At 36.1% G+C, this 13,250-nt stretch overlaps 1 protein-coding gene across 1 annotated transcript in view; it reads left to right on the top strand.

Moving 5' to 3' along the window:
- LOC138708124 (titin-like) overlaps positions 1-12,424 on the top strand; it is a 155,139-nt gene extending 142,715 nt beyond the window's left edge. Inside the window, exons 8-10 of the mRNA XM_069838338.1 lie at positions 3,917-4,067; positions 6,079-6,227; positions 11,954-12,424. Of these exons, the coding sequence (XP_069694439.1) occupies positions 3,917-4,067; positions 6,079-6,227; positions 11,954-12,288 (635 nt within the window). The 3' untranslated portion in view covers positions 12,289-12,424. The remainder of the gene's footprint in view (positions 1-3,916; positions 4,068-6,078; positions 6,228-11,953) is intronic.
- The last annotated feature ends 826 nt before the right edge of the window (positions 12,425-13,250 follow it).

Genomic DNA, 13,250 nt, shown 5'->3' with positions numbered 1-13,250 from the left:
TACTTAAAACTTTAGTTTCAATCCACGAAGGTTAAAGGAAAACTAGTGTCTTATCTGGGTCCTTTCACTATTGATATTCATTATTGACCTAGCTGATCATTTAATATTACAGGAATTGTTTCTTCTTCTTATAATAATAATAATAATAATAATAATAATAATAATAATAATAATAATAATAATGATAATATAGACTTAAGGACTTTACTAATAGACGGTAGTATATTATACACACTACGGTACTTAAAGGGTGTAATTGATATCTTGTTATTTGAAGTGTTCTATCAGTGAGGAAGTGTGTTGTCAGTGAAGTGTGTAGTGTCAGTGAAGTCTATTGTGTAAGTGAAGTGTGTTGGTGTCAGTGAAGTGGCTGTGCAAAGTATTTGAATAGTGAAATGGTTAGAAGTGTTAGTGAAATCAAGTAGAATCAGTGCAGTGAGTGAGTTGACAGCGAAATAAGTGTAGTGCCGAAAGGTACTTGTGCAGGTATGAACTTGTCACACTCGTGGGTCTTCGTTCGAACTTAGGGTTAAGATTTAAATTAGATTTACTTTAAATGTTATTTTAAGTGACCATGCTTCATTTAATTTAGGACGCTCCTTGTTATTATTATTATTATTATTATTATTATTATTATTATTATTATTATTATTATTATTATTATTATTATTATTTTGTTATTATTATTATTATTATTATTAATTATTGTTTTTTATTAGTTGTGTTTATTATTAATTGTCATTATTGAGTGTAATTAGTTACCACTGCCACCGGGTATACACCCATTTGCAGTGTGAATAAATACATACATACATACATAGCAAGGACTGGCTATTCTGGCTTGAATTTTTCAAGTGAGCTCCGGTATAATACCAATTACAAGGACCAATACCCATTTCTTTTACAATCCAGAAATCCTTTGTAACATAATTTCGTTTGTCATCTCACCTTCCATGATCATAGGCCAGCTGTTCCACAAAAATAATAATAATAAATGATGATGATGGTTATGATGATGATGATGATGATTATTATTATTATTATTATTATTATTAATATTATTATTATATACATAAGTGTTCTGCCCATGGGCAGGTCTTTCACTGTAAACCCAGCATTCTCCAATCTTTCCTATTTTCTGCCTTCCTCTTAGTCTCCGCATTTGTTCCACTTATCTTAATATCGCCTATCATCTGATATCTTTTTCTGACCCAAACTCTTCTCCCGTTCACAATTCCTTCCAGTGCACCCTTCCGTAGGCAGTTCTTCTCAGCCAGTGACTCAACCAATTCCTTTTTCTCTTTCTGATCAGTTTCAGCATCATTCTTTTTTCACTCACTCTTTCCAACACAGCTTCGTTTCTTATTCTGTCTGTCCACTTCACATGCTCCATTCTTCTTCATATTCACATTTCAAATGCTTCTATTCGTTTCTCTTCATTTCGTCGTAATGTCCATGTTTCTGCCCCATACCATGCCTCACTCCACACAAAGCACTTCACTAGTAAATTATTATTACTATTGAAAATAATGATATCACAGGGGCAGGTTATTCTGAATTGGGTTTTTCGTGATTTCCCAAGTCTTTTCAAGTCATTACTGAGATAGTAGGTACCAATTACAAGGGCCACTATTATTTGGTACCAGTATGTAATTTTCTCACCTTCAGGCTGGCCATCAAAAACAAATAATAATAATAATAATAATAATAATAATAATAATAATAATAGGGATGATAATAATAATAATAATAATAATATGGATAATAATAATAATAATAATAATAATAGGGATAATGACTATGACTAGGATAACTTTATAAAGTAATTATTGGCAAAATTATTTTTAAAAATGATACAGAGAAGTTTAATGTAAATTATATTTTAAAAGTAATACCCATACAGATAATAAAAAGTAGAATTGAAACTGTCATATTTTGACAAGTTCTTTTTCTTTTATTATAAAAATCCCGAAATTTTAGTTTTGACTCAGAAACAAAATTTGGGCCACCTGAATTTTCCAAAGGCTTACTGAGCAAGTGCAGTAAGTTATAACTAGAACTTGGAAAATTCTGGTGGCCCAAATTTTGTTTCTGGGCCTGTACTTAAACTAAATCTTTGGGATTTTTATAATAAAAGAAAAAAGTAGTATTACTTTTAAAAACATAATTACATTAAAATTCTTTGTATCATTTTTTAAAATAATTTTACCAATAATTACTTTATAAAGTTATCCTAGTTATTGTCATTATCCCCATTTTATTATTATTATTATTATTATTATTATTATTATTATTATTATTATTATTATTATTATTATTATTATTATTATTTGTTTTGGCTGCCAGCCGGAAGGAAGGTGAGAAAATTACATACCAGTACCAAATAATAGTGGCCCTTGTAATTGGTACCTACTATCTCAGTAATAGCTTGAAAAGTGCTTACTGAGCGTGGAGAGTATGTTATAACTAAAACTTGGAATATTCTGATGGCCCAAATTTTGTTTCTGGATCTGTACCATCAAATGACATCATTCAGCAAATGGCATTATTATTATTATTATTATTATTATTATTATTATTATTATTATTATTAATATTATTATTATTATTATTATTATTATTATTATTATTATTATATCAATCGATCTGGGTAGCGTAGTTGGTATAGTGCTGACCTTCTGTGCTCGAGATGGAGGGTTCGATCCTGGCCCAGGTTGATGGCATTTAAGCGTGTTTAAATGCGATAGGCTCATGTCAGTAAATATACTGGCATGAAGAAGAACTCCTGTGGGACACAATTCTGGCACACCAGCGACGATATAACCTCTGCAGTTGCGAGCGTCGTTAAATAAATCATAATTTTTATTATCATCATCATCATCATCGTCATCATTAATCTTAAGCTATGTTAAAATATCAATTTGTTATTTATTGCCAGTAGTAGTGGTTAGTAGTGCAGAAACATGAATTAAATTCTATCTGTTTATCAAGTTTTTGGGAAGATTACGTTCTATTTTGAAATTATATATATTTTTTGGGGTCCTCTAAATTAATGTCACATTGAAGCGTGTTGAGACATGTGTTTCAGAAAACTTAGTTGCAGCCTATGTTTCTCGGAAAAGAAAGCATTAAATAATAGTACATTATGCAACGAGCCTATAATGGTAGAAATTAAAACGCGAGTATGTTTGTTTATAAAACGAGCGCAAGCGAGTTTCATAATTTTCATACGAGCGTCTTAATTACCATTGTAGGCAAGTTTCATACGACTTTTTATGCTCGACGATATTTCTAACTTGAAATTATTCATAAGTACCGGTATTCATGTTATTCTTATGTGACTGGGGAGCGAACTGACCTTGTGCAATCTCGTAAATTATGAGATGTACGCAGACGCGAAAGTATTGATTTTTTCCGGGCAACGAATGTCGACGACCTTGATATCATCTAGTAAGATAAACGTAAACTCGATATAACCTTGAAATTGAATTCGACATTGAAAAACGAGATGACAAATTGAATTTATTTGAATATTATTTACAATTAACGCTAATTATTATAGTAACGGAACATAACCTCCTGCGACAGTATTGGATTTCCAGCCTGCGTGACGTTTTGCTAGTTGTCTTTCGATTGCATATCCGAGAATAATCGAAAACCTGAACTTTAATGAATAGGTGTACTTTAATGACATGCATTAAAGGACTGTTACCAGGTGTATAATTACTACATTTCGGCATGGTCGAGCATAAAAATAATTATATTTTAAAGATTGTGAAAATCCTCTGAGATAACATTATGGCTCTTTAGCAACAACTAAGCTTTTCCTTCAAGGTATGCTGTCGTTCACTTTCTTTTCATTGCCTCAAGTTACACAAATGACGACTGTAATCACTCCTTTTTCGTTGTTTTCCAGAGTCTGTCATGGTGGCATTGTGGTCAGCCCCAGAGAATAAAGTGACCTTAGCATGTCGTCTCAGTAGCCCGAAACCTTCAGCTGTTTGTCGCTGGCAACATGCACAACATGAGCAACATGTGAATCTCACTGCAGAAGATAAATCTGAAAGGTAATTTATGAAATCTGATGGATGTAGAATAGAAGAATAAACATAATAACTCAGAATTCCAGCCTAACTATCTAAAATATTTCTTGCGAATTTGAATGCAATAATAAATGCTAGAAAATTACGGGGAAAAAAATCTAAAATATGGGATCATTAAAGATCGTTACTTCAGTCTTCAATGCAGAAGTTCCAAAATCCGCGAGTTTGATGTAAGAGTTGTGAGACAATGAAATTTAATATACTTTTATGCTCGACCATGCCGAAATGTAGTAATTATACACCTGGTAGTAGCCCTTTAATGCACCTCATTAAAATACACCTATTCATTAAAGTTCAGTTGTTCAGCCAATCAAAAATCACCATTTTAGCATTATAAAAGAGCAAGTATCTATTATTCTCGGATATGCAATCGAAAGACAATTAGCGAAACGTCACAGAGGCTGGAAATCCAATACTGTCACAGAAGGTTATGTTCTGTTACTTTAATAATTAGCGTTAATTGTAAATAATATTCAAATAATTTCAATTTGTCATCTCGTTTTTCAATGTCTAAATCAATTTCCAGGTTATATCAAGATTAATGTTCATGTTACTCTGTAGATTATATCAAGGTCAATGACATTCGTCCCTCGGAAAAAAATCAATACTTTCGCGTCTGCGCACATCTCACAATTTAGAAGGTCAGTTCCGCTCCACACTTAGATAACATAGCATGACTACTTAAGAATAATTTCAAGTTAGAATTATGGTCGAGCATAAAAAGATGTATGAAACTTTCCTATAATGGTAATTAAGATGCTCGTATGAAAATTATTTAACTCACTTGCGCTCGTTTCATAAACAAACATACTCGCGTCTTAATTACTGTCATTATAGGCTCGTTGCATAATGTACTATTTCAATACAATATAATAAACGTAAAAAAAATATACTGCGAAATATGAGCACATGTATTTCACTACAGAATTTGTAACAAACTGCAAGGCCACCAGCGTGGCTCAGTCGGTTAAGGCGCTTGCCTACCGATCTGAAGTTGCAGTAGAGCGCGGGTTCGATCCCCGCTCGGGCTGATTACCTGGTTGGGTTTTTTCCGAAATTTAATATACTTTTTCAATACAATATAATAAAAGTAAAAAAATATATATATACTGCGAAATATGAGCACATGTATTTCACTACAGAATTTGTAACAAACCGTAAGGCCACCACCATGGCTCAGTCGGTTAAAGCATTTGCCTGCCGGTCTGAAGTTGCACTCGGGCGCGGGTTCGATCCCCGCTTGGGCTAATTACCTGGTTGGGTTTTTTCAGAGTTTTTTCCCAACCATAAGGTGAATGGTCCCACGCCGTGGCGTCGTGGTCTAAGGCATCCTGCCTAGGACTCGCGTTACGGAATGCGCGCTGGTTCGAGTCCTCATGGGGGAAGAAATTTTCTCATGAAATTTCGGCCAGTGTATGGGACCGGTGCCCACCCAGCATCGTGATGCACTTGGGGAGCTACGATAGGTAGCGAAATCCGGTTACGCAAACCAGCTATAGCAGCTGGGGGGCCTCATCGTGCTAACCACACGATACCTCCATTCTGGTTGGATGATCGTCCACTTCTGCTTCGGCATGTGGCCGTGAGGCCAGCAGCCGGCTGGTCAGTCTTGGCCCTTCATTGGCTGTAGTGCCACGGATTATTATTATTATTATTATTATTATTATTATTATTATTATTATTATTATTATTATTATTATTATTATTATTATTATTATTATAAGGTGAATGTCAGGTAATCTATGGCGAATCCTCGGCCTCATCTCGCCAAATGCCATCTCGCTATCACCAATCTCATCGACGCTAAATAACCTCGTAGTTGATACAGCGTCGTTAATGTGGATCTGATCTTAATAGACACTTTGTCTAAGGTGAGCACAACTCCTTACTGACTTCTTTTTCTTCTTCTTCTTCTTCTTCTTCTTCTTCTTCTTCTTCTTCTTCTTCTTCACGTAGTAATAATTTATTTGTGTAGGTTCACTGTGGAATACAATACAAGTGTCGGCACATGCACAATTATTTTCGGTCCAGAGATGGATGACCTGGGACAGTGGAGCTGCATTTTTACAGTTGATACTTGGGAGATTGCTTCGGCAAAACTTATGCTGCTCACTGCACCTCCAGGTAAATATCAACAGAATACTTTGACAGAAAGTAATTAGGAAATTATAGGAAATGTACGGAAATGCTTTACATTTTCATTTTTTACAATTTCTGTGGTAATTTCTCAAATATTTTATGACTTTCCATTAGTTATACAGGGTGTATAAAAATACGGGGCATAATTTCAAGTATGTATTTCCCACATGTAGACAATCAAAATAGTTCATTACAACATGTGTCCGGAAATGCTTTATTTCCGAGTTATGGCCTTCACAACATTGAAATTCACCGGAACGTTTTTCTTTCCGCAGGTCGTTGCCGTCAAAAGAGACATTAAGAGGGCACTCTGACAGTTCATTCCGAGGCGAAGGTTACATTCAGTGTTGTGTAGGCGTTAGACTGTGCGACATGTATTCAAATCAAGAGCTGGCAGAGATACACTTCATGTACAGTAAGGCGGACGGCAATGCTGCGCTGGCCCGTCGTTTGTACCAGGAGAAGTACCCACAGCGACAATGTCCAGATCGGAAGACATTTGTACGTCTCCATTACCGTCTGTGCGAGTATGGAAAATTTAACTCTCCTGGTTTGGGAAGGGGACGACCAAGATCTACAACTCCAGAAGTACAGGAGGAGATTCTGGAGGCTGTGAACATGACTCCTTCTATCAGCACACGAAGGGTAGCGGTGCAAGTCAATGTTCCTCATATGACTGTCTGGAGACTGTTGAAAGAGTATCAAATGTATCCTTATCATATCTGAGGACATACGCAATACTCCTGGAGTTTGGGATCGTGTTCGCAGGTCAATGAGACATCGATGTGAGGTCTGTATTCAAGCAGGAGGTGGACATTTTGAACATCTTCTGTAATGACAACGACCTGCAGAAAGAAAAACGTTCCGGTGAATTTCAATGTTGTGAAGGCCATAACTCGGAAATGAAGCATTTCCGGACACATGTTGTAATGAACTATTTTGATTGTCTACATGTGGGAAATACATACCTGAAATTATGCCCCGTATTTTTGAAACCCCCTGTATATCTCTTGACTGTATGCAGAAAACTTGTAACTTTTGTTGTACATGTTGTGCACTTTCAACGAAACCTCTTCTCCTGTTCTTTTGTTGAAATTCACGTTTAACTCTCCTTGGCTCTAGGATAAGCTTAACTGCTTCAAGATACGGCATAACAAAAACGGAACACAACTCGGACTAAGATAGCAAGCTGCAAGTAGACTCATGTTTGATTACCCCACCCGTTATTTCAAGTTCAAAGCATGAAATGTTGCATATTTGCAATGTTAAAAGTGGTGCACTTATACAATATTGTAGTGCCAAAAGCATGCTTCAGCAAATATACGTCCTATCTCAAATTGCCTAAAATTTCTTTCCCTACAACCCCACGAAGTTTGTCCCGATCTCTTTGTGATCCATTTTTGTATGTTAGTAACTTATATTACTTTCATTCACTCTTAGTTTATATGTGAATGGAAACCTATTCTTGTCATGTGATTTAATTTGTGTCTAAATCAAGAGTCATATAGTTGAATAATTCACTGTGTTTTCAACTTGTTTTCTTAAAAATAATGGAGATACCTGTACTACATACAGTGAAACCTCTCATTTACGGACATCGAAGGGACGTAACAATCTGTCCGCATCTGGGAGGTGTCCTTTATTGGGAGGGAGGCTCCCCAATCTAACAGTAAATTTATAATATGCATTATGGATCCCTTCACGCTTTAAATGAAATGTATTACTGTAGTTTATTTCTAAATACAGTATACAGTACTACAGTAAATTCTTTGCAACTCTGAACTACAGTAGATAAAACTGAAAAAAGAAAATACAGTACTGTGCCATGCAATTTTATTCTAGGTCTACAGTTATGGAGTATTGCAATTTACAGTTTTCAACTTAACCTTTACGTTCAGGTGTCATGTCTCTCGAAACAGAACAACTGATTGAACTAACCCCATCATGAGTCAAATACAATTTCACGATCGCAGAAACCTTGGACCCATCAGACAGGTTAAATTTTATAACTGTTTATCCACCCACTTCCAGCTAACAAGAAGTAGCCGGCTGGGCTAATGGTAGCCTACAAGACCCTTATGTTATGTTTCATGTTAAGGAATTTCTGTACAGTTCTCAAAACTAAATTTTCCATTATTGTAACACATTATGTCTTGAAATCCAAGTTCTGTCCGCAGTCAGGAGGTAAAGCAAGCTTTAGGACTGTGAAACAGCTGTCCGTGTCCGTGTCTGAGTGTGTGTGTAAACGAGAGTTTAATTTGTCATTATTTCTATATTATTTCAGTTGGGACATAAAAATTTGTCCATATATGAGGAGTGTCCGTATCTTGGGGGTGTCCGTAAGGAGAGGTTTCACTGTACAGAGTGGAAGTGAAATAGTCTTGCAGATTTTCAGAGCGAATAGCTCAAGTTGTATGTAACAAAAAACTATGATATCATATTGGTGGAAAGTTAACAGTTTTTTCAAAAAGAAATTTCTTTTCTCAAATGTTTAACGACCTCTTATTCGGTAACTATTGCGAGTAGGATCGTGATTTTAGTCTATATCGATAGGAAAATTAATGAAGAATAATTTATCCCTCTGGCGTATTTCAATATTGTGGACGATTTCGTGTATATTTAATTTTAAAAATCTCTAAATTCAAACCATTGCATGCTGCGATTTGGTTGCAACAGTGCCAGATAACAGCTCATCTAGCGAGACACACTGAATAGAGAGTTCATTGAACTCTTACATCCATATCACGAGAAGTGTGTGTTCATGGCGATGTTGTTGGACTGCTGAAACTTCCAACTTAATCTTTTATACATTTTGATTACACAGCTTTTAACACCGTATCACTTCGGAATATGCATGATAAGAACTTTCTTGTGTTAAATTTTAACTTACCTTGTTAACATGTTTCGAACTATTTTCGGTCATCTTCGGAACTATCCGTTGTTGGTCTTGGCGCCTCTTGTTTCCTGTGTGGGTGCGTTCGTAGTGTAGAGTCAGAGAGTGTATGTGTTTTGAAATTGAGTTGTGTGTTGAGAATATCTTTGGGGTGTGTTTTCGTGTGTCTGTATATTTCATATTGTTCTAGTGTGTTAAAATTGCAACCTCATTCAAGAAATTAAACTACAACATCGCATACAGAACAAATAACACTCTACAAAAACATCTCAACACACAAACAACACAAACAAACAAATACAACCACACAGGCATATACAAACTCAAATGTAACACCTGCAACAACTTCTACATAGGACAGACAGGCAGATCATTTCAAACACGTTACAAAGAACACATCACAGCCATAACAAAATTACAAAACACCGCCACGTATGCAGAACACATCACAAATGCCAATCACACCTGCAGAGACATCAACTCCGACATGGAAATACTGCACATCCAACCAAAAAGCCAGAAACTCAACACACTAGAACAATATGAAATATACAGACACACAAAAACACACCCCAACAATATTCTCAACACACAACTCAATTTCAAAACACATACACTCTTTGACTCTACATTACGAACGCAACCACACAGGAAACAAGAGGCGCCAAGACCAATAACGACCAGTTCCGAAGATGACCGAAAATAGGTCGAAACATGTTAACAAGGTACGTTAAAATTTAATTTTCTAATTAACTGTGCAATATAAATGATACTCGGGAGGAAATTAAACACAGAATAAATATGGGAAATGCCTGTTATTATTAGGTTGAAAAGCTTTTATCATCCAGTCTGCTGTCAAAAACTCTGAAAGTTAGAATTTATAAAACAGTTATATTACCGGTTGTTCTTTATGGTTGTGAAACTTGGATTCTCACTTTGAGAGAGGAACATAGGTTAAGGGTGTTTGAGAATAAGGTGTTTAGGAAAATATTTGGGGCTAAAATGGATGAAGTTACAGGAGAATGGAGAAAGTTACACAACACAGAACTGCACACATTGTATTCTTCACCTAACATAATTAGGAACATTAAATCCAGACGTATGAGATGGGCAGGGCATGTAGCACGTATGGGCGAATCCAGAAATGCATATAGAGTGTTAGTTGGGAGGCAGGAGGGAAAAAGACCTTTAGGGAGACCGAGACGTAAATGGGAAGGTAATATTAAAATGGATTTGAGGGAGGTGGGATATGATGATAGAGAATGGATTAATCTTGCTCAGGATAAGGACCAATGGCGGGCTTATGTGAGGGTGGCAATGAACCTCCAGGTTCCTTAAAAGCCAGTAAGTAAGTAAGAAAGTATGTGCATAATGGGTCCCGTGAGACCTTTCTGAAGACCACAAAGCTCAGAGAATGGCGTGTGCCCAGTAATTCTTGCAACAATATCCCATTGGCGGCCAAGATTTTCTTGAACACATTGTCACTGGTGACGTGGCATTGGCTCACTATCACACCCTGGAATTGAAAAGAGCAAAAGTGGAGTGGAAGCATCCAGGTTCCCCGCGAACCAAAAAATTCAAGGCCATGAAGTCGGCTGGCAAAGTGTGTCACTGATCGAATTCTTGGAGAAGAGAGCAAAAATTAATGCAGCTGTATAAAGTCCTTCAGAGGTGAAATGCTGGTTCAATGGTTGGGACACCACATTTTAAGAGAGTGGCATCGAAAAACTTGTCTGGAGGTTAGGCAAATGCCTCATTCGCCATGGACAGTTACTTACTTACTTACAAATGACCTTTAAGGAACCCGCAGGTTCATTGCCGCCCTCACATAAGCCCGTCATTTTGTTTCCTATCCTGTGCAAGATTCAGTCTCTATCATCATATCCCACCTCCCTCAAATTAATTTTAATATTATCCTCCCATCTACGTCTCGACCTCCAAAGGTCTTTTTCCCTCCGGCCTCCCAACTAACACTCTATATGCATTTCTGGATTCGCCCATATGTGCTACATGCCCTGCCCATCTCAAACGTCTGGATTTAATGTTCCTAATTATGTCAGGCGAAAAATACAATGCATGCAGTTCTGCATTCTGTAACTTTCTCCATTCTCCTGTAACTTCATCCCTTTTAGCCCAGATATTTTCCCAAGCACCTTATTCTCAAACACCTTAATCTTTGTCCCTCTCTCAAAGTGAGAGTCCAAGTTTCACAACCATAAAGAACAACCGGTAATATAACTGTTTTATAAATTCGAACTTTCAGATTTTTTCGACAGCAGACTAGATGACAAAAGCTTCTCAACCAAATAATAACACGCATTTCCTATATTTATTCTGCATTTAATTTCCTCCCAAGTGTCATTTGTATTTGATACTGTTGCTCCAATTATTTGAATTTTTCCACCTCTTCGAAAGATAAATCTCCAATTTTCTTATTTCCATTTCGTACAATATTCTGGTAACGAGACATAATCATGTACTTCGTCTTTTCGGAGTTTACTTCCAAACCTATCGCTTTACTTGCTTCAAGTAAAATTTCCGTGTTTTCCCTAATCGTTTATGGATTTTCTCCTAACATATTCACGCGCCATGGACATGGACAATATGTGGAAAAATAAAATGTTGAGTGAAGAACACAGTGCATAATGTGTTATGTACAAACTATTATATAATGTTGAGAAATGTACATTGTAAACTTACTTTTGGAATGACTCTCGTAAATACCGATGCAAACCTATCTGTGGATAAAAATATGTATTATAGTCATGTAGCCTATCAAAAATGAGATTATGCTTCTTTTCTTTTTTCTCTCCTGCAGATGAGAAGCTCAGCTGGCTTGTCGGTGTGTTGGCAGCAATGGTGCTTATATTAACAGTATTACTACTAATTGTGTCAGTCTGCAGATGTCGTAGGAATAAGTGCGAAAATAAAGCTGGCCTTGGTAATCCAGTACTCCCTGGACAGTCTGGAGGTCAAAACAACCCAAATCGTTATACTGATCCTCCTGCAAAAATTAATTTTCAATTTAGAGAAAATCCAGGACGAGGGCCTGCTCCAGCGCCACCTACCACCTCACCACAGCATATTTATGAGCGTGTTGATCGATACGTCAGCCCAACTACCTGCAAGAGTATCTATGAAAATGTTGAGTGAACTTATTATCGGAGTATTATTTGAAAAGATTTTTACCAAAAGTACATAGCCAAAGAATATTACATATAAGAGTACCTAAAAGTAATACAAAGGAGCAAGTTTGTTTTCTAAGATAAAATGTTTCTATATAATTACAGTAAAACCTCGATAAGGCGCGCCCGCTTATTACGCTATCCCGTGTAATACACTTTTTTTGTCCGGTCCCTGCACATTTCATATATAACGCCTTTATAAAATACCCCTTTTATTGCGCTCAAGTTCCGCATGATACGCTGATTTTGTGGAATATTTTCGATGTACACTGGTGGCCATAATTCTGGAAACTTTTTATTTTTGTAGTGAATTATTATAACATCTGCATTGATTCACAGATTTGTACAATTGAAAATGTTATTCGTGACTGATTCGTTAATTATGGGGTTATAATAAAGGTATTATATTAAATTCTGAATATTTTAACAATAAATAATCATTACTATGTGGGAAATTATGTTCTTGTCGTTTAAGATCTAAATATTAATTTCAGATTTCATTATAATTTTCCATTATTTACTGTAATAAAATCTAGTCCATTGTTGATTTTAAGATCATATTTGATCGGTAGAAGCATTCTTGAGCACTGTTAGCATAAAATGTGGACATTATTAGTGTGTTCATATCATTAGTCAGACTTAAGATTTCGTTAGGTGAACACCTGATTGCTTTACAACAAACTTTATTGATCATTTTATCACAATTTCTCCACAAAAGGACTGAACAGCTTCTAGGGCAGTCACACTTCGAGATGAAGGCTACACATTCAAGGAAAAGGCAAGAAAACTTGGTAATTGTGCTACAGTGTCTGGCATCCAGGAGGTATTGCAGAGGTACAAATCCACAAAATCTTGTAAAACAACACCTAGGACTGGTAGATAACCCAAAGTAGGTAAGTCCAAGAGATATGAGGCAGATTTGTCGATTAG

The sequence above is a fragment of the Periplaneta americana genome, chromosome 10 (genome assembly GCF_040183065.1).
Source record: "Periplaneta americana isolate PAMFEO1 chromosome 10, P.americana_PAMFEO1_priV1, whole genome shotgun sequence".
Taxonomy (NCBI): domain Eukaryota; kingdom Metazoa; phylum Arthropoda; class Insecta; order Blattodea; family Blattidae; genus Periplaneta; species Periplaneta americana.
The sequence above is the reverse complement of the archived record's forward strand: the minus strand, read 5'-3'. Positions and strand labels throughout refer to the sequence as shown.